Source organism: Heptranchias perlo, chromosome 1 (genome assembly GCF_035084215.1).
Source record: "Heptranchias perlo isolate sHepPer1 chromosome 1, sHepPer1.hap1, whole genome shotgun sequence".
Taxonomy (NCBI): Eukaryota; Metazoa; Chordata; class Chondrichthyes; order Hexanchiformes; family Hexanchidae; genus Heptranchias; species Heptranchias perlo.
The window spans coordinates 163,604,519-163,632,343 of NC_090325.1; the positions used below are offsets into that span (position 1 = coordinate 163,604,519).

At 42.7% G+C, this 27,825-nt stretch overlaps 1 protein-coding gene across 8 annotated transcripts in view; it reads left to right on the plus strand.

Moving 5' to 3' along the window:
- The window catches only part of kiaa1109 (KIAA1109 ortholog), a 460,818-nt gene that overhangs the window by 311,273 nt on the left and 121,720 nt on the right, over window positions 1-27,825 (plus strand). For 5 of the 8 annotated variants that reach the window (XM_067993249.1, XM_067993258.1, XM_067993276.1 and 2 more), the window contains 7 exons: window positions 4,381-4,607; window positions 8,686-8,886; window positions 9,155-9,285; window positions 13,472-13,595; window positions 19,193-19,302; window positions 22,669-22,768; window positions 27,372-27,434. In XM_067993249.1, coding sequence (XP_067849350.1) covers window positions 4,381-4,607; window positions 8,686-8,886; window positions 9,155-9,285; window positions 13,472-13,595; window positions 19,193-19,302; window positions 22,669-22,768; window positions 27,372-27,434 — 956 coding nt within the window. The remainder of the gene's footprint in view (window positions 1-4,380; window positions 4,608-8,685; window positions 8,887-9,154; window positions 9,286-13,471; window positions 13,596-19,192; window positions 19,303-22,668; window positions 22,769-27,371; window positions 27,435-27,825) is intronic. The other 3 variants (XM_067993268.1, XM_067993283.1, XM_067993292.1) reach the window with 3 other exon arrangements.

The window sequence follows — 27,825 nt, forward strand, 5'->3', positions numbered from 1 at the left end:
AGCGTTTGCAACCATCTTCAGCCAGAAGTGCCGAGTGGATGATCCATCTCTTCCTCCTCCCGATATCCCCACTATCACAGAAGCCAGTCTTCAGCCAATTCGATTCACTCCATGTGATATCAAGAAACGGCTGAGTGCACTGGATACAACAAAGGCTATGGGCCCTGACAACATCCTGGCTGTAGTGCTGAAGACTTGTGCTCCAGAACTAGCCGTGCCTCTGGCCAAACTATTCCTGTACAGCGACAACACTGGCATCTACCCGACAATGTGGAAAATTGCCCAGGAATGTCCTGTCCACAAAAAGCAGGACAAATCCAATCCGGCCAATTACCGCCCCATCAGTCCACTCTCAATCATCAGCAAAGTGATGGAAGGTGTTGTCGACAGTGCTATCAAGCGGCACTTACTCACCAATAACCTGCTCACCGATGCTCAGTTTGGGTTCCGCCAAGACCACTCGGCTCCAGACCTCATTACAGCCTTGGTCCAAACATGGACAAAAGAGCTGAATTCCAGAGGTGAGTTGTGAGTGACTGCCCTTGACATCAAGGCAGCATTTGACTGAGTGTGGCACCAAGGAGCCCTCATAAAATGTGAATCAGGGGGAAAACTTTCCAGTGGCTGGAGTCATACCTAGCACAAAGGAAGATGGTCGTGGTTGTTGGAGGCCAATCATCTCAGCCCCAAGACATTGCTGCAGGAGTTCCTCGGCCCAACCATCTTCAGCTGCTTCATCAATGACCTTCCCTCCATCATAAGGTCAGAAATAGGGATGTTCGCTGATGATTGCACAGTGTTCAGTTCCATTCGCAACCCCTCCGATAACATGCAGGCTTGGACTGATAAGTGGCAAGTAACATTCGCGCCAGACAAGTGCCAGGCAATGACCATCTCCAACAAGAGAGAGTCTAACCACCTCCCCTTGACATTCCACGGCATTACCATCGCCCCCGATTCCCCCACCAATAACATCCTGGGGGCCACCATTGACCAGAAACTTAACTGGACCAGCCACATAAATACTGTGGTTACAAGAGCAGGTCAGAGGCTGGGTATTCTGCGGCGAGTGACTCACCTCCTGATTCCCCAAGGCCTTTCCATCATCTACAAGGCACAGGTCAGGAGTGTGATGGAATACTCTCCACTTGCCTGGATGAGTGCAGCTCCAACAACATTCAAGAAGCTCGACACCATCCAGGACAAAACAGCACGCTTGATTGGCACCCCATCCACCGCACTAAACATTCACTCCCTTCACCACCGGCGCACCGTGGCTGCAGTGTGTACCATCCACAGGATGCACTGCAGCAACTCACCAAGGCTTCTTCGACAGCACCTCCCAAACCCGCGACCTCTACCACCTAGAAGGACAAGGGCAGCAGGCACATGGGAACACCACCACTGCACATTCCCCTCCAAGTCACGCACCATCCTGACTTGGAAATATATTGCTGTTTATTGTCGCTGGGTCAAAATCCTGGAACTCCCTACGTAACAGAACTCTGGAAGTACCTTCACCACACGGACTGCAGTGGTTCAAGAAGGTGGCTCACCACCACCTTCTGAAGGGCAAATAGGGATGGGCAATAAATGCTGGCCTTGCCAGCGAAGCCCACATCCCATGAACGAATATAGAAAAAATATGTTTTACTGTCATGTCTGCAAAAAATATTGTCTGAGTTTGTGATACTGAGTACTGTCATATATTTGAGGTATCAGAAATTACAGTTGTTTTCCAAATCTTTAGGAGCACACAATGAACTGTAGTTCTCATGTATATAAATTATAAAATCACAGGTTGTTTTCGCTCAGTTATAGAAGTACATCTCTTTCACTGTTGCTCTGTTACTGAATGTAATAAGCTAAACAGTTTAAACCTCTGTGGCTTAGATAGCTGTCAATCAAGTTATGGAAATGATCAATTGGGAATGGTAAAAATGTCTGCATGTAAATGATTATTTACAGCTGTTGTTGCTGAAATATCGGCAGGAACATGAAGCCAGAGCGATACTGGAGATCAGAATGTGTGAGTATTGTAAGATAAACCAAGCCACTCCCAGCCACCCATTGCAGTGGTATAAAACAGGCAGCCAGGATCAAAAATGGACAGAAGTCCCATCCCTCTAGAACTCCACCTACTTTGCACCTGAACACATTTTCTGATTTGGCAGAAACAGCAGCAGTGGAAATGACTGCCACAAGCAAGCATGTCATGTGTTTGGAAGGAGGATCTAAGGAGGGATGAGAGATGCTCTGTGTCCATCCACCAAATTCTGTGCACCTACATCTGGAGACACAGATGACCAGACCTTTGTTTTGGCGGATCATTAATGCAGGCAGTGGCCACTGTTTCCAAAAGATAGCAGACCCAGTGGCATCATGAAGAAATATGAATTCCTGACTAACCGTATTGTTGGATGGTTCTTCGCTTGCTTTTAGCAGCGCAGGATGAAAGAAGCCTCGTAATGGGAGCGGAAAATTGCCAGTGCGATCAAAAGTGTGGTCTGATTGGTCACACTCACCAAGATGCCACCAATCATTTCTTCAGGCCCCGGTGCACCTACCTGGCAATGACTGTGGGGAACTATCTTCTCAGAGTCTGGGTCAGTGCAGATGCAGAGCTGATGTCTGCAGCTACCATGCAGGATTGGTATGGCAATTTCCAGTGATAGTAATGTCCAGCTGTGGCCAGAAACTTGGTTCCGTCTTCTTGCAGACATGCTGCGCTTCTGAAATATAGGGCTGGTGCCTGAAGTGGCACAGAGAACCGCAGCCATCTCATACAGTGCCACCGCCACTTCAGCGGCCATCAAATAGGGGATGGAGGGGGGTGGCGGTAGGCACTGAGTTGAGCTGTTACTTGCCTACAGACTCCTACCTGCACCCTGAATTTCCTTTCCATTCATTTTACCTGTTTTTTAAATTAGTTTCCAGCCCCTTCAACCTTGGCTAAGACTTGGATGTCTTTTGAGACTCTCCAAATTTTCAGAATTTTTACCATTCTCTTGTGACTCTCCCTTTAATTATCCCCATCCCTTTACATTTCACTCGCATACAAGTTTTCACTCGCATCTAAGTTTCCACTCCCACCAGTACTTTGCAGATTCAGACAGGTGTAGGAAGTACCTGGAGCTATGTAAAGAGCTGTGCAACCATCATATTTCCACTTTATCTAACACCTGTTAATAGCTATTTTGCAATAAACTATGTCAGTGTTGTCCAGTAGAAATTGCTGACTAGCCACAGGTGTGCCTACGGTGACACCGTTTTAGCCACATACGCTAATTTTAGGAGAAAACGTCTTCTACATAATACAGGTAAATGTATTTCATGTGTATATTAACAAACATCTACCACCATTCGTTGCAAAACTTTGTGCGGTGTTTCTCTTTCACCAAAGTTTGAAATTCTGTCATAAATTTACCAGACACACTACATCTTAAGACAGCTTGTAGGTTTTTGTCCAGCAGTTGTGAGCGGTACTGTGACTTCATCGGAGTGATTGCTGAGAATGCAGATTCGCACAGAGAGACGCGCCATACCCACCCCTGCTCTCCGTCTAGAGCACGGTTGGATGCTACTTAGCTGCTCGTTATTGGTTGGGCTTGTTTTCTCTGCTGGCCCAGAATGGTTATTGGGCGAGCTGACCCCGATGACAGGTCCCCTCTCCATACAATGTTACTGGTGTTTCCACGGTGCTAAATTCCAGTATTTTCACCTGTGTTACATACCATTTTAGCAGATAACCAATAAGCAGCAACAAAGGAAGTGAAGCACACGCAACGATCAAAAAAAAACTACAAGCTCAGCTTTTCATCTTGCCATTTTACCAAAAAGCACACAAAAAGGTTGAAGTACACATGCCCAACGACGGTATCTATTACTCTTTTTTGTAATCAAAAATGCAATTAGCCACATCTGGATTTCCATTTAGCCATATGTGGCTATCGCTTAATGTATTGGACTACAATGATCTATGCTAAGGATGGAAAATCAAGGTGCATTACTCTATTAATACTGTTAGGAATAAACTACCATATTCAATCTTAGGTATTTTATTTTGGAGTGATGCCTTTAAGTATTCTCAAGAATTAACATTTGTTCACAAATGTAAACCTAAATCAAGAAAATAGTAGGAAAGAAATAAGGATACCTATAAATCCTAATTATTTACAAACTGCCAGTATAACTGCAGGGAAACACAATCTTATAACGAACTCTGTTTAAAGAAAATCTATTTTAGAATGTTTCTCAGATCTTTATCATAGTAAGTTCATTCTAGCATGTTTGACTGTATAATCACATGTCAAATTTTCTGGATTATATGATACTTGTTATACAGATGAAGTCATGCCAAATCTTACCTTTTTTTTCTAGACAGTAGTAGTGCGGGGACCTGGACACTGAATGTTTTATGGAAAATGTGCGGTATTGATGTGCACATGGATCCCAACATAGGAAAAAGACTCAATGCCTTGGGTAACACAATGACGACTCTGACAGGTGAGGAAGAAATTGATGACATTGCTGACCTGAACTCAATCAACACGGTTGACTTAACAGATGAGGATGAACCTGACACCATGTCTCCCACCATCATGACTGTAAGTGAATCAATAATGCTGTAAACCATTTTATATTGAGGTTACTTAAATATTCAATTCAATAATTGTTTTTATTGGTATGCGAAGCTTATAGCAAATGTTTGTATCTGAGCTTCATAAAAATGTTTAATTGTAATTGAGTGGTGTTGGAGGTATTAACTTGGGACTGGTTATACTGCCAGCAGGAGTGAGTGATTGGCTACTAAAGACCCTATTGCTGTTGGGTGAATTTATGATTTTTAAGTAACTAGAAAAGAATAGCTCATCCTAGTTTGCCAATATATGGTATCTTATGTTTCAGTTCTTTAGTCCCCTGGCTTTGACCAAAATGAGGAGGGAAAGATACCTTCTTTATTGACCTGGAGACACCTCCAGTTTATGCACCAAATTTTTTTTGTCCTCCTTGAGCATTTGGAACACCAAGTCTCAGTTGTCACTTTCTGCTCAAAAGTATCATTTTGCCTCCTAGCTTATGCTTGTAGCCTAAATGAACAGCTTGACCATTTCACCAGAAGTTTGTATACATATTAGATCTGTTTGCTGCATCACTTTGTACCATATTTATTGCTGTCACAATCTTTTCCATATATCAGTTTTTTGTCTCTACTAATCCCTTTCTCGTGGCCAACCATAAAATATATAATTTGTGAGCTGTATTTACCATCTAACTTGATAGGTTTTCTTTGGATTCCATGCACTTACGGGCCTCTGGCTATCTTAATATTAAGTAAACCACATGAAGAAATTTAACTGTGTTGGCATACAATAAAGGCAGTTCATCTGTATTACTGCATAATTTGTCAGCTTTTTTATTTGCAGAAACTCATTACTTTCGAATACAGACAATAAAAACAGATGGAATCATAGAATCTTAGCACAGAAGAAGGCCATTTGGCCCATCGTGCCCGTGCCGGCTCTTTGAAAGAGCTGTCCAATTTAGTCGCATACCCCAGCTTTTTCCCCATAACCCTGCATATTAGTCCTCTTCAAGTACATTTCCAATTGCCTTTTGAAAGTTGTATTGGAATCTGCATCCACCATCCTTTCAGGTAGTGTGTTCAAAATCTTAACAACTCTCTGTGAAAAATTTCTTCTCATTTCCCTCTAGTTCTTTTGCCAATTATTTTAAATCTATGGCCTCTGATTACTGACCCACTTGCCAGAAGAAACAGTTTCTCCCTATTTACTGTATCAAAACCCCTCATTATTTTGAATACCTCTATTAAATCTCCCCTTAACCTCCTCCGCTCTAAGGAGAACAATTCCAGCTTCTCCAATCTCTCCACATAACTGAAGTCCTTCATCCCTGGTAACATCCTAGTAAACCTCCTCTGTACCCTCCCTAAGGCCTTGACATCCTTCCTAAAGTGTGGTGCCCAGAATTGCACACAATACTGTAGCTGAGGCCTAACCAGTAATTTGTAAAGATTTAGCATGACTTCCTTGTTTTTGTATTCAAAGACCCTTTTTACAAAGCCAAGTATCCCATATGCTTTCTTAACTGCCTTATCAACTTGCCCTGCCACCTTCAAATATTTGTGAATATGCACCCCCCCAGGTCCCTCTGCTCTTGCACCTTCCTCAAAATAGTGCCACTGAGATTATATTGCCTCTCCATGTTGTTCCTCCTAAAGTGCATCACTTCACACTTATCCACATTAAATTGCATCTGCCATGTGTCTGTCCATTTCACCAGTCTGTATGTCTTCCTGAAGTCTTCTACTATCCTCCTCACTATTTACTATGTTGCTAAGTTTTGTATCTTCCCTATACCCAAATCCAGATCATTTATATATAACAAGAAAAGCAATGGACCTAATACCAACACCAGGGGGACCCCACTGCATCCGAATAGTCTGTTACATAAGAACATAAGAAATAGGAGCAGGAGTAGGCCAATCGGCCCCTCGAGCCTGCTCCGCCATTCAATAAGATCATGGCTGATCTGATCCTAACCTCCAATCTAAATTCATGTCCAATTTCCTGCCTGCTCCCCGTAACTCCTAATTCCCTTTACTTCTAGGAAACTGTCTATTTCTGTTTTAAATTTATTTAATGATGGAGCTTCCACAGCTTCCTGGGGCAGCAAATTCCACAGACCTACTACCCTCTGAGTGAAGAAGTTTCTCCTCATCTCAGTTTTGAAAGAGCAGCCCCTTATTCTAAGATTATGCCTCCTAGTTCTAGTTTCACCCATCCTTGGGAACATCCTTACCGTATCCACCCGATCAAGCCCCTGTTATATGGTACTTTAACAAATGCCTTTTGAAAGTCCATATTTACAACATCTACTGCACTACCTTCATTAACCTTTCCATTTAGGAAAGATGTGAAGTCCTTAGAGAGGTGCTGAAGAGATTTGCTAGAATGATTCCAGTGTTGAGGGACTTTAGCTACGTGGATAGACTGGAGAAGCTGGGGTTGTTCTCCTTGGAACAGAGGCAGTTGCAAGGAGATTTGATAGAGGTATTCAAAATCATGAAGGGTCTAGACAGAGTAGATAGAGAGAAACAGTTCCCATTGGCAGAAGGATCAAGAACCAGAGGTGATAGATTTAAGGTTATTGGCAAAAGAACCAAAGGTGACATGAGGAAAAACCTTTTTACGCAGCGAGCGGTTAGGATCTGGAATGTACTGCCAGAGGGGGTGGTGGAGGCAGATTCAATCATGGCGTTCAAAAGGGACCTGGCTAAGTACTTGAAAAGAAAACATTTGCAGGGCTACGGGGATAGGGTGGGGGAGTGGGACTAGCTGGATTGTTATTGCATAGAGCCGGCACAGACTTGATGGGCCGAATGGCCTCCTTCCGTGCTGTAACCTTTCTATGATTCTAATCCTCTCAGATACTTCATCAACGAGCTCAATCAGGTTAGTCAGACATGATTTGCCTTTAACAAACCCGTGCTGGCTGCCTTTTTATTAACCCATGCTTCTCCAAGTGAGAATTAATTTTGTCCTTGACACTGGTCTCTAGTAGTTTCCCCACAACTGACTTTAGCCTGATTGACCTGTTGTTACCAGGTTTATCCCTCTCCCCTTTTTTGAATAGGGGTATAACATTTGCAATCCTTCAGTCCTCTGGCACCCCTCCCATATCCAAGGACGATTGAAAGATTGTGGTCAGAGCTTCTGCTATCTCCACCCTTGCTTTCTTCAGCTACCTTGGATGCATCCCATCTGGACCGGGTGACTTGTTAATTTTGAGTGATGCCTACCTATTTAGCACCTCCTTTCTATCTATTTTTAATCCTATCCAATATCTCTACTCCCTCTTCCTTTAGTGTGACATTAACTTCATCCTCTTCTTTTGTGAAGATAGATGCAAAGTACTCATTCAGTACCTCAGTCATGCCCTTTGCCTCCACAAGAAGATTTGCTTCTTTATCCCTAATTGGCCCCACCATTCCATTAATTATCCTTTTACTTTTGATGTGTTCATAAAAGATCTTTGGGTTCCCTATTATGTTATCTGCTAGTCTTTTCTTCTCTCTTTGCTCTTCTTATATCCTTATTCAATTTCCCCCTGCATTGTCTGTATTCTGTTTGGTTTTCTGCTGTATTCTGTACTTGACATTTGTCATAAATCTTTTCCTGTTTTATTTTAACCTCTATTTCCTTTGTCATCCAGGGAGCTCTAGCTTTGGATGGCCTCTCTTTCCTCCTTATGGGAATATGCTTGGATTATATCTGAGCTATCTCTGCCTTGAAGGCCTGCCATTGCTCGTTTACTGTTTTCTTAGCCAATTTTTGTTTCCAGTCCACTAGTGCTAGATCCCTTCTCAAATCACTGAAATTGGCTCTCTTCCAGTTGGGTATTTTCACTGTTGATTTCTCTTTGTCCCTTTCCGTAACTACTTTAAACCTTATTTTATTATGATCACTATGTTCTCCCACTGAAACACACTCCACTTGGCCTTCTTCATTCCCCAGGACTAGATCCAGAATTTTAGGAACAATCATTTTAAATGTGTTACGTCGTAATCTCAGCTGGAGACTGTAGTAACTGATAAATTAAAATCTGTTAATGCAATTAAAGTCCAGAAATTGCTAAACCGAATTACCTTCCTTTATTATTCAGAATGCAGATGGAAACGCAATAAACCTCGACTCTGTTAAAATTTCATTTGGGCAACGACTTGTAAACCAGCTCCTTGGTCTGGGTCCTGAACACCAGCGTTATTCTTTTCCTGCAGAATTTCTGTCTAGTCCTGAGACTCATGACCCACCAAATTCTAACTATTTACACTCAAAAGCATCCCGATCTCGCTCGTGGGATAGTGTATGTAACAGTTAAAAGTGTCTATCTATCCAAATTATAAAATATGATCCTCCTAAGTTATGATTTATGCTTTAGATCAGTTGCACTCAGTTAGCTAAACTTTGAATGTAAAGCTTTGAATGAAACACTTGATTTTTTTTTTGCATGCTGTATAAATTGTGGTGGAATTTTAAATCACTTGGGGCCAAAACAGCAAAATTTATCAACTTTTTTCTTCGTCTCTATTTGACTGATCAGAATTTATAATCTGTAATTGTTTTTTCGTTAGGAAACCACTGACCATCGAAGACAGGGCTCTGCTGGGGGCCAAGCTGCAGATCCAAGGGGAAGAAAGTTTGTCAAACGTTTAGTCGACATCAGGGAATTGAATGAACAAGCCAAAGTTATTGATGATCTGAAGTATGTGTCTGTCTGTCTCTCTTTCCCTCCCCCCCCCCCTTTTCCCCTATTCTACTCACATCCACCTTTATAAAGGATTTTCCCCAGACAAACTCATCAATCTGATTGCATAATCAGGCTACTAGATTCTCATCAACAGCACAAAACATTTTGAGAGTTTTTTCATTTGCCATTTTTTTCCCTTAGTGATTAAAATTTCTAATGTCCAATACAAAAATTTTTAAACAAAGTAAAAACATAAAAATGCATATTTCACAATAATACGATTAAACTTACCCACTGAATTGTCTTTTAATATCTTAATTGAAATTTCTACTTGAAGGCTTCCACCCCTCCCAAAAGCTTCGGCTTGGACCTAAACTTGATATTTTTGTGCAAAGCTGTCATTGTTAGCTAAAAGGCAGATCCCGCAGGCTAGGCATGTGCATTGTGCACAATTTCTCAGGGTGTATCAGTAACATTTAATCAGCCCAACTGCTCCAATGTTTCTTCTCGGTTTCCAGCTGCATCTACTTTATTATTTGAAGAAAACCTTGAAGTACAAATTTTATTCAGTTAAAGTTTATACTTCTGTTTTTTTTAAATGGAGAAGCAGGCAGAAACCGCCAGATATTTCAAACATGACAAATTGTACTGATTGCACACTTTTTATAGCTTTTGTTGATGTTTAAATTAAAGGGCTAATTAATGCTGAGTTGTGGCAATTGTATCAAGTGCTGCTGGTTGGGAGATCATGGACTCTATGATTTGATGCCTCGATTTTCCTCCATTTGAATAGATGGACGGAAGATATGGAGCTGTGGGCCCACAATTTCCAAACCTTGCTGGGAGTGCCCAATCAGGGAATCCTCCCTTAGAAACATTTTTTTAAAATTCTCAGCGGAAAAGTCAAATTGTGCCTTTGTATGACAGTATTTCACTTTATACAGTTTTAAAAATAATTTCAATACATACGAACTGATAATTTTGAGTAGATTTTCAATTAAACTTTTAAATAAAAACTATTCAATCCTTTAAAACGAATTGATGAAAATGCTGAACAGATTGGGCCCGATTTTGCGATAAGGGCCTTCCACCGCACCAAGCTCTTGTGCCCTGACACTGAAGGGGAAATTCTGCCTCTTTGTCTTTCTGCAGTAGTGCAGCATCTCATTATCCCTTTGTTGGTGTAACAGGTAAACTTAATCCATTAAGTTATGTGGCGAGATTAGAGAAGCTGGGATTGTTCTCCTTAGAGCAGAGAAGATTAAGGGGATATTTAATAGAGGTCTTCAAAATTATGAAGGATTTTGATAGAGCAGATAGGGAGAAACTGTTTCCACTGGCAGGAGGGTCGGTAACAGAGGAACACAGATTTAAGTTAATTGGCAAAAGAATCAGAGGGGAGATGAGGAGACATTTTTTTCCGCATTGAATTTTTATGATCTGGAATGTACTATCTGAAAGGGTGTTGAAAACATATTCAATAGTAACTTTCAAAAAGGGAATTGGATCTATAGTTGAAAAGGAAAAATTTGCAGGGCGATGGGGAATACTAATTGGATAGCTCTTTCAAAGAGCCGGCACAGGCACGAGGGGCAGAATGGCCTCCTTCTGTGCTGTATGATTCTATGATCTATTCATTTTTTACTTTAGAAAGCACGTCAAGCTAAGGGAGAGAAGGAGAGCAAAAGAGAGACAGGACCATTGTCTCTCCTCATCCTAATTTGAGTGTTTTTTTCCTTTTCCCCAAATGAATAGATAAATTAGTTGAGTTTTGATAGCTTCTCAGACAAACAGAAAGGCTGTGTTTTAGTTAGAAATGCTTATATTCAAATTAGTGATAGCTGTGCGACAGACACGTACACACAACCCAGAACCAATCACAGAAGACTGAATTCAATGTTCGCGGAGGTCTCTTAACAACTGACAGCCGAGTGCTGCCAGACCCTGGGCCCCTTCCCCAGTATGGTTACATCCATACCCTCCCTCTACCCCTTCCCTCACTATTGACAAATATTAGGAATTCACCAGTGAATTGAACCTCACATTCCATCCCCACACTTATGCCATACTTCAGGTTCCTCATCCACAGTTTTGCCAAGCCCAGGTTCCCATTCTATATTAGCGCTAGACCACACCACCCTTACCCCAGTGCTGCTGAAGTCCAGGAGCCCTAAACTGGTTCTGCCACACCTCAGGACCATTTCATAAAATGCTGGGCAGCCATAGAATTGGATCCCCAAAGCACTGTTGAAAATCCCAACATATCATCTTACAAGCCAGAAATTGGCATATTCGCTAACTGTTAATTAGTGGCGCTGATGTTAAGCCCTACATAAGAGACTGTTAGCTAAGATAGAAGCCCATGGAAACGAGGGAAAAGTATGGAGTTGGTTAGGAAGTTGGCTGAGCGAAAGGCGACAGAGAGTAGGGATAATGGGTAGGTACTCACATTGGCAGGATGTGACTAGTGGAGTCCCACAGGGATCTGTCTTGGGGCCTCAATTATTCACAATATTTATTAACGACTTAGATGAAGGCACAGAAAGTCTCATATCTAAGTTTGCCGATGACACAAAGATTGGTGGCATTGTAAGCAGTGTAGATGAAAACATAAAATTACAAAGCGATATTGATAGATTAGGTGAATGGGCAAAACTGTGGCAAATGGAATTCAATGTACACAAATGAGAGGTCATTCACTTTGGATCAAAAAAGGATAGAACAGGGTACTTTCTAAATGGTAAAAAGTTTTAAAACAGTGGATGCCCAAAGGGACTTAGGGGTTCAGGTGCATAGATCATTGAAGTGTCATGAACAGGTGCAGAAAATCATCAATAATGGAATGCTGGCCTTTATATCTAGAGGACTGGAGTACAAGGGGGCAGAAGTTATGCTGCAGCTATACAAAACCCTGGTTAGACCGCACTTGGAGTACTGTGAGCAGTTCTGGGCACCGGACCTTCATAAGGACATATTGGCCTTGGAGGGAGTGCAGCGTAGGTTTACTAGAATGATACCCAGACTTCAAGGGTTAAATTATGAGGAGAGATGTCACAAATTGTGGTTGTATTCTCTGGAGTTTCGAAGATTAAGGGGCGATCTGATCGAAGTTTATAAGATATTAAGGGGAACAGATAGGGTGGATAGAGAGAAACTATTTCCGCTGATTGGGGATTTTAGGAGTAGGGGGCACAGTCTAAAAATTAGAGCTAGACCTTTCAGGAGTGAGGTTAGAAAACATTTCTACACACAAAGGGTGGTAGAAGTTTGGAACTCTCTTCCGCAAACGGCAATTGATACTAGCTCAATTGCTAAATTTAAATGTGAGATAGATAGCTTTTTGGCAACCAAAAGTATTAAGGGATATGGGCCAAAGGCAGGTATATGGAGTTAGATCACAGATCAGCCATGATCTTATCAAATGGCGGAGCAGGCATGAGGGGCTGAAGGGCCGACTCCTGTTCCTATGTTCCCATGTACATGACATGACATAACATCCCTATTGTTATAAAAACAACATATCTTCTGACTCGCCATAAGCGACACTACAGGAGATCAAGGTGGGGGGTTTTCAACTTCGCCATCTGGATTGTAATCCGCTGATTGCAGAACCTTCCTGATTAATCGGAAGGGTTCTGCAACAGGTGGGCAATCTGCTCCATCAGGAGACCATTCAGGCAGCAAAATTGAAAAATTACCCCCTTGCATTTTTGTGCATTTAGGATTTTAGTAGGTTAGAAAAAAAAATTATACACATCACACTAAGTTAATTTTTAGTAGTGATGACATGCCAGTCATTTTAATAAGGTTATTTTTATTCCATGTGATTTTTATATTACTTATGATTTTTTTAAAAAAATCATTCAATGGTAAGCTTTTGCTTCAACATATATGAATGATAAAATTGTCATTGGATAATCCAGAGCTTTCCCTATCACTATTTATTCATATGTTCTCATTGTGACGATATAGCTATGGTAAATTTATTTTTCAAATTAGAGTTAGTTGCTCTACCAACTTGCCAAATTAGAGGATGAAATACTAGGCGAATTCAAATTTCAAGTAAGATCTGTTAAACTTCTCTAACATATATTTAGAATGATGTAGAACATAGGTTGTCTTGAAGAACTGAGTAAACAGCATAGAATCTAAAGGTTGTCCAACAGAGCTGAGTCAATAAAATATTTGATTTTTTTTCTAGAAAACTTGGTGCAAGTGAAGGAACAATAAACCAAGAGATTCAGCGTTATCAACAGTTAGAATCTGTTGCTGTTAATGACATCCGCCGAGATGTTCGAAAAAAACTACGGCGATCCAGCATGAGGGTGAGCAAATTATTTGCTGATGCAAATTCACAATTTTTTTCCCCCTCAGAAGTAGCAGGCTAATTCTCTGTATAAATGACATTAGTTCACTGAAAAGGGTTTCTCATACTCCACCCCCTCCAATCTTCCTCAGTCTCCCAAATCTTGGTTCTGTGGGTGGCATTTCCTGGATTTCACACTTCAGAGAGGCATCTTGATGTTTCAAGTGCAGGGTTGGTGTCTGAGTGATACACTGCTCACAGCATTGTAGTAACAACTGATATTCTCAATTCATGGGATGAGTGCTCATTTGACTACACTAATATTGGTGTAGGAAGGAAGTTCCAGAGAGTAAGGCTGAGGCAATTGAAAGCTCTGCCACGAATGATGAGGTGAAGGGAGGGTTGGGGAGGGCGATGGTGGGGTGCAGGATGCACAAGAGACCAGAGTCAGTGGATTGAATGGTGTGGGAGGAGATATGTGGCTGGAGGAGGTTGCAGAGGTTGGAAGGAATTAAGCCATGGAGTGATTTGAAGCCAAGGACAAGAATTTCAAGTTGGATGTATTGGAGGACAGGAAAGCATTGTCGGAATGATGGGTGAGCAGGACTAAGTGTGGGACAAAGTGCAGGCGGCTACGCGTTAAACAAGTTGGAGCTTATAAAGGGTGGATGATAGAAGACTAGCAAGGAAAATTGGAGTAGTAAAGTATAGAGGTAACAAAAAAAAATATAGACAAGATTTTCAGCAGCAGGGGATTTGATGTAGGAGTGTGGATGGGAAATGTTCTGGAGGTAGAATGTTCTGGATGCAATCTCGGTGTATGACATCTTTAAGATTAAGCACAATTTTGTTCAGCCTGATCAAGTCATCAGGGAGAGGATGGCATCAATGGCAAGGAAGCAAAATTTATGTCAGGCATCAAGTATTGGCTTCAGTCTTCCCAGTGTTTGGCTGAAGGAAGTTGTGACTCATTTGAGACTTGATTTTGGGGATAGGCAGTCTCACAGCACAGAAGTAGTCATGGGATCTACAGAAGTGGTGGAAAAATAGAACTGTGTCAGCGTACATATGGAAAGTGACCGCTTACTTGCAGATGTTGTAATCGAGGGTTAGCATGCAGCTGAGGAAGGGTGAAGGATAAATTCTTGGGGGTCTCTGGAGGCAATAGTGGGAGGTGGGGAGGGAAGAGAAGCTATTGCTGCAGATGTGCTGGCTTTGTCCAGATAGGTAAGAGTGGAATTATACAAGTCTGCCTCAGAGATTTAAAATGGGCAGAAGCCAGACTGGAGGGATTCGACCAAAGAGGCCGAGAAAGAAATGTCAGAAGTTAATGGCAAAATCCATATACACACAAGAGATTGAACTTTAGAGAAGTGGTGATGTGGAGATGCCGGTGATGGACTGGGGTGGACAAATGTAAGGAATCTTACAACACCAGGTTATAGTCCAACATTATTTGAAAATCACAAGATTTCAGAGGCTTTCTCCTTCGTCAGGTGAGTGTGCGATTCCATGGAAGGTACCGCATATATAGTCAGAGAACAATGCCTGGTGATGACAGATAATCTTTCCAACTGCCAGTTGTCAAGGCAATCAAAGGAGTCGAATAGTGTTCAGACAGAGAGACATTACATACAGGACTACTGAATATACAAACGGTCAGAACTCAAAGACAGAGAGAGAGAGAGAGAAACATCCGAAAGGAAGAGAAAGAGAGAGAATGATCAGTTGTATTAAAAACAGATAACTCTTTTTTCGCTGGTGGGGTTACATGTAGCGTGACATGAACCCAAGATCCCGGTTGAGGCCGTCCTCATGAGTGCGGAACTTGGCTATCAATTTCTGCTTGACGATTTTGCGTTGTCGTGTGTCTCGAAGGCCGCCTTGAAGAACGCTTACCCGAAGATCGGTGGCTGAATGTCCTTGACTGCTGAAGTGTTCCCCGACTGGGAGGGAACCCTCCTGTCTGGCGATTGTTGCGCGGTGTCCGTTCATCCGTTGTCGCAGTGTCTGCATGGTCTCGCCAATGTACCATGCTCCGGGGCATCCTTTCCTGCAACGTATGAGGTGGACAAGGTTGGCCGAGTCACAGGAGTATGAACCATGTACCTGATGGGTGGTGTCCTCTCATGTGATGGTGGTACCTGTGTTGATGATTTGGCATGTCTTGCAGAGGTTGCCGTGGCAGGGTTGTGTGGTGTCGTGGACGCTGTTCTCCTGAAAGCTGGGTAATTTGCTGCAAACGATTGTCTGTTTGAGGTTGGGTGGCTGCTTGAAGGCAAGTAGTGGAGGCGTGGGGATGGCCTTAGCGAGGTGTTCGTCGTCATCGATGACATGTTGAAGGCTGCGGAGAACATGGCGTAGTTTCTCCGCTCCGGGGAAGTACTGGCCGACAAAGGGTACTCTGTTGGTTGCGTCCCGTGTTTATCTTCTGAGGAGGTCTATGCGATTTTTCGCTGTGGCCTGTCGGAACTGTCGATCGACGAGTCGAGCGTCATATCCCGCTCTTACGAGGGCGTCTTTCAGCGTCCGTAGGTGTCCATCGCGTTCCTCCTCATCTGAGCAGATCCTGTGTATTCGCAGGGCCTGTCCATAGGGGATGGCCTCTTTGACGTGGTTAGGGTGGAAGCTGGAAAAGTGGAGCATCGTGAGGTTGTCCGTGGGCTTGCGGTAGAGTGAGGTGCTGAGGTGTCCGTCTTTGATGGAGACTCGTGTGTCCAAGAAAGAAACCGATTCTGAGGAGTAGTCCATGGTGAGTTTGATGGTGGGATGGAACTTGTTGATGTTATCGTGTAGTCTCTTCAGTGATTCTTCGCCGTGGGTCCATAGGAAGAAAATGTCGTCGATGTATCTGGTGTATAGCGTTGGTTGGAGGTCCTCTGCAGTGAAGGAGTCGTGCTCGAACTTGTGCATGAAAATGTTGGCGTATTGGGGTGCGAATTTGGTCCCCATGGCTGTTCCGTGTGTTTGGGTAAAGAACTGGTTATCGAAGGTGAAGACATTGTGATCCAGGATGAAGCGGATGAGTTGTAGGATGGCGTCTGGAGATTGGCTGTTGTTGGTGTTGAGTACTGAGGCTGATGCAGCGATGCCGTCATCGTGGGGGATACTGGTGTAGAGTGCCGAGACGTCCATCGTGGTGAGAAGTGTTCCTGGTTCAACTGGTCCGTGGGTGCTGGATACGTCGAGGGCATCCTGAAACCCATCGTACAGGGAACCCCCAGCTTCTGTCGCGATACTACAGACTTCCCACAAAAACTCAGCACCCACGGACCAGTTGAACCAGGAACACTTCTCACTACGATGGACGTCTCAGCACTCTACACCAGTATCCCCCACAATGACGGCAGAGTGCTGAGACGTCCATCGTAGTGAGAAGTGTTCCTGGTTCAACTGGTCCGTGGGTGCTGAGTTTTTGTGGGAAGTCTGTCGTATCGCGACAGAAGCTGGGGGTTCCCTGTACGATGGGTTTCAGGATGCCCTCGACGTATCCAGCACCCACGGACCAGTTGAACCAGGAACACTTCTCACCACGATGGACGTCTCGGCACTCTACACCAGTATCCCCCACGATGACGGCATCGCTGCATCAGCCTCAGTACTCAACACCAACAACAGCCAATCTCCAGACGCCATCCTACAACTCATCCACTTCATCCTGGATCACAATGTCTTCACCTTCGATAACCAGTTCTTTACCCAAACACACGGAACAGCCATGGGGACCAAATTCGCACCCCAATACGCCAACATTTTCATGCACAAGTTCGAGCACGACTTCTTCACTGCACAGGACCTTCAACCAACGCTATACACCAGATACATCGACGACATTTTCTTCCTATGGACCCACGGCGAAGAATCACTGAAGAGACTACACAATAACATCAACAAGTTCCATCCCACCATCAAACTCACCATGGACTACTCCTCAGAATCGGTTTCTTTCTTGGACACACGAATCTCCATCAAAGACGGGCACTTCAGCACCTCACTCTGCCGCAAGCCCACGGACAACCTCACGATGCTCCATTTTTCCAGCTTCCACCCTAACCACGTCAAAGAGGCCACCCCCTATGGACAGGCCCTGCAAATACACAGGATCTGCTCAGATGAGGAGGAACGCGATGGACACCTACGGGCGCTGAAAGACGCCCTCGTAAGAACGGGATATGATGCTCGACTCGTCGATCGACAGTTCCGACGGGCCACAGCGAAAAATCGCATAGACCTCCTCAGAAGACAAACACGGGACGCAACCAACAGAGTACCCTTCGTCGTCCAGTACTTCCCCGGAGCGGAGAAACTACGCAGTGTTCTCCGCAGCCTTCAACATGTCATCGTAGACTAACACCTCGCTAAGGCAATCCCCACGCCTCCACTACTCGCCTTCAAACAGCCACCCAACCTCAAACAGACCATCGTTTGCAGCAAATTACCCAGCTTTCAGGAGAACAGCATCCATGACACCACACAACCCTGCCACGGCAACCTCTGCAAGACATGCCAGATCATCAACACAGATACCACCATCACACGAGAGGACACCACCCACCAGGTACATGGTTCATATTCCTGTGACTCGGTCAACGTTGTCCACCTCATACGTTGCAGGAAAGGATGCCCCGGAGCATGGTACATTGGCGAGACCATGCAGACGCTGCGACAACGGATGAACGGACACCGCGCAACAGTCGCCAGACAGGAGGGTTCCCTCCCAGTTGGGGAACACTTCAGCAGTCAAGGACATTCAGCCACCGATCTTCGGGTAAGCGTTCTCCAAGGCGGCCTTCGAGACACACGACAACGCAAAATCGTCGAGCAGAAATTGATAGCCAAGTTCCGCACCCATGAGGACGGCCTCAACCGGGATCTTGGGTTCATGTCACGCTACACGTAACCCCACCAGCGAAAAAAGAGTTATCTGTTTTTAATACAACTGATCATTCTCTCTTCTTTTCCTTTTGGATGTTTCTCTCTCTCTCTCTCTCTCTCTCTCTCTCTCTCTCTCTCTGTCTTTGGGTTCTGACCGTTTGTGTATTCAGTAGTTCTGTATGTAAAGTCTCTCTCTCTGAACACTCTTCGACTCCTTTGATTACCTTGACAACGGGCAGTTGGAAAGATTATCTGTAATCACCAGGCATTGTTCGGTACCTTCCAAGGAATCCCACACTCACCTGACGAAGGAGAAAGCCTCTGAAAGCTTGTGATTTTCAAATAAAACTGTTGGACCTGGTGTTGTAAGATTCCTTACTTAGAGACGTGGATGAGACATGGTGATCATCTCCCTTGTGGGACTGCCACTAAATGCAGGAGTGTTACTAGGTCTCCAAATAACATATGTGTACTTTAAATGGCATTGTGTGTAAGTTTATTGTGTTGCATGATTTCAACTTAACTAAGAACAGCAGCATTAATATTAAAAAGCAAGTAATATTGTTTTAGATTGTTAGCAATACTGTTTAATGTAAATGGTCAAATACAGTATAAATGGGGTACAAAAATTGTTCATAAAAAGAGCGATTATATTACTGAAGCTTGACTTCATACAGTGTTGAATGTATTTTTTTATTTTGTTGCATCTCCAAAATCTAAGAAAATTTATGGTTTGTACAGGCAGCTTCCCTTAAAGATAAATGGGGTCTGGGCTATAAGCCCAGCTACAACAGATCAAAAAGTATCTCAGCCTCTGGAAGACCACCTTTGAGAAGACTGGAAAGGACCAGGTGAAGTATTTTTACTGTTAAAATTATGGCTTTTGTACTCTTATGGCATTAAGAAAGACTGTGGCTTTTATGTAGCACCTTCTATCACGTGCAGTGAATTACATTTTGAAGTACAGTCGCTGTTGTTATGCAAGCAAGCAGGGCAGTCGTTTTGCACATGGCAAGGCCCCACAAACAACAGTGAGCTGAATGAGCAATTAATCTGCTTTTGTTGATGTGGTTGAAGAAAGAATGTTGGCCAGGAAACTGGGATATGTCCCTGCTTTTTGAATAAGCCTTGGTTTGTTTATATCCTCTTGAACCACTGGAACAGCCGGACATCTGTTTAACTTCAAATTCGAAGAACAGCATTATTGGCAATTAACTACTGCTCTGAAGATTTTGTGCTCAAGTCTTAGAAAGGGGCTTGATCTCACATCCTTCAGACTGGGAGACAAGCGTGCTACCAGCTGAACCAACCTGACACTTTGGGCTCGATTTACGCACCCGTGATCGGGTGCGTTCGTGGCAGGGGGGCTGCGAAAATCGGGGATTCCCGGGGCGGCTCTGGAGCCCGGCTCCAACCCGCCCCATTTCTGGGTTCCTCACTGACGCGCTCACATGCGCGTGCAGCCCCCGCATGTGGGATTCCCGCCAGCAATTAAAGCCGGCGGGGTGCCACTTAAAGTACTTGAACAGGTACTTCAGGCTGTTTGCAGACCTGATTGACCTGTTATTTTAGCAGGGATGGGATTTTGCAACTGACTGAGACTGTTTCCCGTACTGGGGGAAACACTCCCAGTTGAAGTGGACGTGTTGCATCCATCAGCCTGTGGCAGCTGCAAAGGTCCATTTGACAGGTGGGGGGGGTGAGGGGGTGGGGGGGGAAGACACTCACTCATTGCAGGAGGCCACTCTGTCACTTTGGACAAAGTTTGGCCTCCACCACCCTCCTCCTAACAACAAAATTCACCAACTTGCACACTTACCCCGGTGTCCAGACACATTTACCTACCTTGCGGATCCCCTCAGATGTACATCTTCCGGATGGGGGCCGTTGTAGCTGCAGTCATGACCTCCTCAGATGGTGAACAGCATCGCTGGCCACGCCGTCTACCTCTGACACGTGGAGCTCCACAACACAGTGCTATGACACATCCACCTGCACAGCAGGAGGGAGGGCAACCGCAGAGAGAGATGCGTCGCAGAGGGCACTACCCTCGCCACAGGGTCCACAGACTGAGGCTCAGCTTCCTGGACCTCTCTGAGCAGCAGTGCACATGGAGGCTCAGAGTCACTCGACATGTAGTCGTGGACATCTGCAGCCTCCTTCATGCCGAGCTGCTCCCGGCTGGCCCGAGCACCATCTTCTTACCTGTCACTGTCAAAGTCACCACAGCCCTCAACAACTTCTCCTCATCCTTCCAGGGTGCCACCGGGGACATCGCCGACGTCTCAGTCGTCTGTACAAAAGAGCCAAAGACGTGGCAGTAGTGTTGCCAATATAATGTAATGTGAGTTGATCAGAAGTTAAATATAAGTAAAAACCATGGCAAACCCTCAAACACCCTTGTGCATCCCCTTCATGCTAACGACACGTTTGCCTTACGCTTCCTACTGCACATATGTGATGCATGCCCTGTGGCTGCAGCACAGGTAGTGGCAGGTTGAGTGAGGCTGACTGTGAAAGAGATGCATGAGAGGGTGCGTATGAGATAGAGCCATGAGATTGTATGAGGATTGGGTTGAGTGGTAGTGGCGGGATGAGTACTGGCGAGGTGAGTAAGTGCAGGTAAGATGAGGATGAGGTTTGAGTTGGTGTGAGGGGTCATGTGACAGAGTAGTGTTGGCTGTGCAGAAGGAGATGTGGGGTGGGGGCGGTGATGTGGCAGACGGAGTGTAGGGGAATGAGTAAGTGTACTCACTTTGGCTGACCTACTTAGGTCATTGCAGTGCCTCCTGCACTGTATGCAGGTGGGCGATATTTTGGTGGTGCAGGTGACCTCCTCTGCCACCTCGAGCCAGGCCTTCTCTGTCCTCCCCCCCCCACCCCTCCTCCTCACCCCATCCAATAAGAGCTGGAGTGAGGCATCATTAACCTGGGAGCAGCCTTCCCCCTGGTATGCTCCATGCTGTAATTTTTCCTATTTGTTGCAGCATCTGTCAGTGGAGGACTGCCCCTTTAAATAGGGCTCCTCCAGCTGACAGACCTTACTGCGCATGCGCAGCCTGGCCACCACGCAGCTTAGCAGCGGGAAACCCAGAAGCATTGGTAAGTGGCTCCAATCAGCCTGCGATTGCGTGTGGAGCAGACTGATTTCACCGGGCGCGTTATCCACGCGCCCAATCTACCCCCCTCCGCAAGCCCGCCACCATGGTAATATCGGACCCTTTATCTGTACTTAGAGGAATATTAATCTTACAAATGTGAAATATTGTGTTTGCTGTGTTTAAAAATAAGTAATTTCACCAAACCAATTGCACCGATCATGTATTAATTGAATGGTACTAATAATATGGCCAGGGATTACTTGTGGCAGCAACCCCTTATATGTGGTTCATGTCTCTCTGTCGGCTTGAATTCACAACCTGCCAGATCTGAGATATTAAAGAGAGAAAGAAAAAGTGTTGAGTAAAGAAAAGAAAAAAATAAATTCTATATTTTTGTGTGAGTGGCCCTCAAACAAGTCACTGCACAGCATTGTGACAATTGACAAAAGGTTAGTTATAATCCATCAATCGCAGTAATAATCTTATCATTAACTATAAAGCTTGTTTTGGAAAATCAATCAAACTTTATTAGATTACAGCCTTGAAATAATAACTGGTTAATGTTCCATTAAAATGGTAAATAAAGGAATCTTATACCAACATGTTAAGCATTCATATTCTCGCATTAGAATCATAAAAAGCTTACAGCATGGAAGGAGGCCCATCGAGCCCGCGCCGGCTCTATGCAAGAGCAATCCAGCTAGTCCCACTCTCCCGCCCTATCCCCGTAGCTCTGCAATTTTTTTCCTTTCAAGTACTTATCCAGTTCCTTTTTGATGGCCATGATTGAATCTGCCTCCACCACCCCTTGGGCAATGCATTCCAGGTCCTAACCACTCGCTGTGTAAATAAATTTTTCCTCATTATCCTTTGGTTCTTTTGCCAATCACCTTAAATCTATGTCCTCTGGTTCTTGACCCTTCCGTCAATGGGAACAGTTTCTCTCTATCTACTGTCTGGACCCTTCATAATTTTGAATACCTCTATCAAACCTCCTCACAACCGTCTCTGTTCCAAGGAGAACAACCCCAGCTTCTCCAGTCTATCCATAAAGTTAGTCATGTAGTCACTGCATTGTTGCTCATGTATATTATGTTCACGTGAGTTTTTCTTCAGTTCAAGAGTTGGTGAGACAGAAGACCTTGGTGAAGTCCAAACTCAAGAACAACCTGTACCTGGAACAGGAACAAGAGTGACTTTTAAAGTACAGGACACGGTAAGGGTCTTGTGGAGATTAACAATCAGATGTGACACTAAATGGCAGCCTTTTTGAGATGCCTTTGAGCAATATGCAGTGTAGAAGGGAACATTATAGTGATCTAGGAGGAAAGTTCACAAAATAATCATACATGGACTCTGAATCAAGCAAATTAGATGGGATGAATGGCCTTTCTCTTATATTCTAGTATAAAAAATTGACTTTGGTTTTCAAGATGTTGCAAAGAAGCCAGGAAAGATGAATAATGTAACTTTTTAAATTTGTCTCACCCTGGAAACTGCCATCCTAAAGATTAATATAATTTAACTGAAATATTGAAGCTTTGCAGAATTTTTTGTTTTTGTTACAGAAAGTAAAAGCTATTGAGGTTTGCAATTGTTTTTTTAAAAAGGCCCATTTATTTGCACTAGTAAAAGTGAAAAGATGTAAGTCGGGTAATAACATAACTAGAAACATTACTGAAATTTTAATGTTATTAATTTTCTGGTTTAATTATTTTGATTATGAAGGAGAAAGAAAATTGTGAGCACCCAGCTCAGTGAAGAAAAATGTATTTTGTTAACATCCTTGCAATAGAAAAATGATTGCAATCATGTCATTTGTTGGTGACTCAATTTTTAAATGAAGTGCAGATGTAGAAGGCTTGATGTATGAAAAAAATAGCAAGATTAGTTGATAATTTGGTTTTACTGGATCTGGAATTAAACTAGTTTTAATATGCTGCTGGAAACTAGATCAAGATTTTAATTTTGAACAATAAAACTTTGCATTAAATTATCATAATGGAAACTTGAGCAATGCTGTAGGAAGTCAACTAGTCAATATTAAAATTACAGCCTTTGTTTAAATTGACTTTGGTTTTCAAGATGTTGAAAATTATATTGATTTTATTTCCCCTGTAAACATCTCATTACTGCAAACCAGTGTTAAAATTATGTTGAAGCTCTCTCGCTCTCTCTCTCTCTCGCTCTTGCTCTCGCTCTCGCTCTCGTTCTCGCTCTCGCTCTCGTTCTCTCTTTCCCCTCGCTCTAATTGTTCTATGTATGAAATAAGTTTGGCTAGCTCCAACTGAGTTTTTAGCACTCATGAGAATACAGTATAAAACTGCCCGTAAATGGGGCTGGTGATTTTTATTGCTCAAAAGCTGGCATTTCATTGTCTGATTTTTTTTTTACACAAAATTGCAGTACATGCACGTAGTAAATGAATTAATTCATTGAATTTATTGTGAGATTTTGCACAGTGCCCATGTTGCTTTAACTTATCCTGAAGTGCTTAATAGGTAGCAGAACTGAAAAAAAAACTTCTATTCCCTAGCACTGATATTCATTAACTTGATAGATGCATGTATTTGCCCAAAAACCAAGTAAAAATGACCTTCTTTAACTGAGCTTTCAAATTGATGTGAAGCAGTGTCTGAATGAATCAATCTGAAGACAGCAGCATAACTCAGGAGTCAAGTAGGCGATCTGCACTCCCACCATTCTAAAGCCAATGAGTGCGGCTACCTCCAGCATGTGTAGTGTAAATGCAGTGCAGTGCTAAACTAAGTTTAAGAAGTTGCATGACAGCCCATAAGATATCTTCGAAAACCTGTCTCTTTGATCATGCTTTTGGTCCAGCCCCTTAATTTCTCTTGTTCCTGCTTGGTGTCATATGGCATTCTGTTACTTGTAAAATACTATAAAATGTGAGGTCTTGTACAAGTACCAGTCTTGAGACCATTAACTAGTATAACAACATCCTAAGAGAATCCATCCAAACCTGTATTGAGAGTTGAGACATTTAGGCTAAGTTCCATTTCTGCTTGCTAATGAACATTATTATTAGAGTTTTATTTTTGTTTTTAATTTGATAAGTTTAGCACAACGCCTCTTCATTTTGCTGTCACCTGGGAGCTGTGATCATGCTGTTGGTGAAGAAAATGTAAGATTTTATAAGTGATGATGTGGCATATAATAATGTCAAGGTGACTAATTGGAGAGTTTAGAAAACAAAACACTTTCATTATATTGGTAAGACCAAGGGAGAAGACAAGGCAAGTCTATTTGTTCAAAGTTCTACCCGATTTTATAAATAAAAAATACTTGCCATATTCTGAGCAGCTGCTTTTGTAAGAACAGCAATTTTATTGCCTGCTTGGAGATCTTTCTGTCAGATCTCCCTCTGCTCGGTTGCTCAGGTCAATACATCTGGAGCAGCTGCAGTTGAAACTTTAGACCACCGGTGCTGTGGGACCCCAGGAAACCATGGTTCTAGATTTTGCTTCATCTTCAAGATTAAATGTTGTTTCTCATTTCTGTTGTTCTTTTTCTTGTCCTACTTCCCCCAAAATCCTTTAATCTGCCATACCACACCTGATGAAAGGTATGTGCATTGACCTGTTCTTGGGCCTCTGCTGCTTTACAATAAGAGAACCAAGAGGTGTGAGTGAGTATATTGGGTTTGTTCACCCTTCAATATTTTTCCTCACAAAGAAGCATCTGGCCCTTATTATCTGTCCCAGTAACCTGACAAAAATCAGGAATTCATCATGTGGACCTTGGTAAATAAATCAGTACGGCTGCATGCTGGTGCATACACTTTCTGCTCCAGCAGAATTCTCAAGAAATTGCTTTTCAAAAAGAAAAGACAAAAATGGCTCTATTAGTTCCTAGGATATTTTAAAGATGTTTGTTATAGGGCACAACAGCTGTTAATACAGTATTTATTCAAAATGAAAATGTCAGTAAGCATTTAGTCCTGAGTATGAAGTCAGGTACCTTTTGAAAATAAATATCTACTTTCTATCGTAAAACAGCATAACAATGAATTCTGTAATATAATTGTAAACTAGAACTAAAGGAACATATATTTTAAACTATGGAGCATTTCTATTTTCAGAATATTTCCTGAATTTTGCTTTATTTTTGTTGAAAGGAGTTCTTAAAGAGTTAATGTAAGATTTCAAAAGTTAATTTGGTTAATAAACTCAGTAGCTGTTTAGGTATGATTTTCATTCTTCCTCTTAAAAGGTAATACTCTTCTCCCTTTTGCACCAATGCAAGTTGACAACCAATTTCCAGGTCTCGCCCACTGTTGCTGTTGTTGCCTGCAAGGAAGTGCGCAGGAGCAGGCTGGCGATGACTCTGTTACTGAAGACTCCCTGTCCACTATATGTGTTCTCTGTTTGGCATGTCCCATGTTGCAATAGATCTAAGATTAGCAACTTTTTATGGGACAGCAGTTGTGAACACACATCCCACTATTCTGTGTCACGGTGGTCTGACAATATGACCAATTTCAAATATTGGTTTGTTAAATATTGGCAATGGAAGTTTGAAATAATGGCTACTATACTTTAACAACTGGTTATCATTGGTTGAAGTTAGTAATAGAACACTTCGTGATGAATATCGAGATAAATCTTACTGATAAATGTAGTACTGCAGTAGTATAAAAAGCCTTAATCGTGTTTTTGGAGTTAACCTTGATGATTAATTGTGCACAAAAAAGTTCTGAGATTAATGATAAAAACCAGGAACATTTTATTTTGTTGGGAATTCACAGTATTACATCTGTATCATTACAAGGGCTTCTGTTACTGTAACAGGTCCAAGAGAGCCATATATCCAAATTTGGCAATGACACAAAGATGGGTGGCATAGTAAGTAGTGTAGATGGGAGCATAAAAATTACAAATAGACGTTGAAGTGAGTGGGCAAAACTGTGGCAGATGGATTTCAACGCAGGTAAGTGTGAGGTCATCCATTTTGGACCAAAAAAAGGATAGATCTGAGTATTTTCTAAAAGCTAGGAACAGTGGAGATCCAAAGAGATTTAGGAGTCCATGTACACAGATCACTAAAATGTAGTGGTCAGGTACAAAAAAATAATCAAGAAGGTTAATGGAATGTTAGCCTTTATAACTAGAGGGCTAGAATATAAAGGGGAAGAAGTTTTGCTGCAGCTATACAAAGCCCTGGTTAGACCGCATCTGGCGTTCTGGGCAACGCACCTTAGAAAGGATATATTGGCATAGGAAGGAGTGCAGCGCAGATTCACCAGGGCTCCAAGAGTTAAATTATGAGAGATTACATAAACTAGGCTTGTATTCCCTGGAATATAGAAGGTTAAGGGGTGATTTGATTGAGGTTTTTAGGATTTTGAAAAGAATTGAGAGGGTAGATAGAGAGAAACTGCTTCTGCTGATGGGGGAGTCTAGGACAAGGGGATATAACCTTAAAATCAGAGCTAGGCCATTCAGGAGAGAAGTTAGGAAACACTTCTTCACACAAAGGGTGATAGAAGTGCAGAACTTTCTCCTGCAAAAAGCAGTAGATGCTAGCTCAATTAATAATTTAAAATCTAAGATTGCTAGATTTTTGCTAGCCAAGAGTATTAAGGGATATGGAGCCAAGGCGAGTAAATGGAGTTAGGATACAGATCAGCCACGATCTCATTGAATGACGGAACAGACTCGAGGAGCTGAATGGCCTACTCCTGTTCCTATGTTCCTATATTCCTAATTTTGTATTTGTATTACAACACTGCCAATTACATAGTTGTATGTTGTAAATTGTTATCCTATAATTAAATTTTCCTTTTTACTTCATTAAAGCTGAATGATACAGCTTTGGGCCTTACAAGGCAAGCCAGCACCCCAAAGGAAGGGTATTTTCAGGTACTGGTTAAAAATCTGCTCTGCAATGAAATTAATCGCTTCATGGGGAAATCTTCCTGATTTTCTGTCTACTTTAAGCTATGCAAGTTCAACTTCACAGAATTTATGTGGTGTGATTGTAAGTTTTTACATTGAATATAACAGGTTGTTTATTGAATAATCAACATGTACAGCAATACTAAACTGCTTTTGCATCGCAACAGATGGTGCAAATGTAGTGTAGCAAGTCACCTAAAAACATTTTGTAGTGCTTGTGTTTGAAAACCATAATCAAGTGCTTTAAAGGAGCATAATCATTAAATTGTTCTTGCAAGAGATTCATCTTAACTGTACAAATGAGATTATGGTTTTAGCGATCACAGTATCATCACATCCAAAAGTAAAATTTATT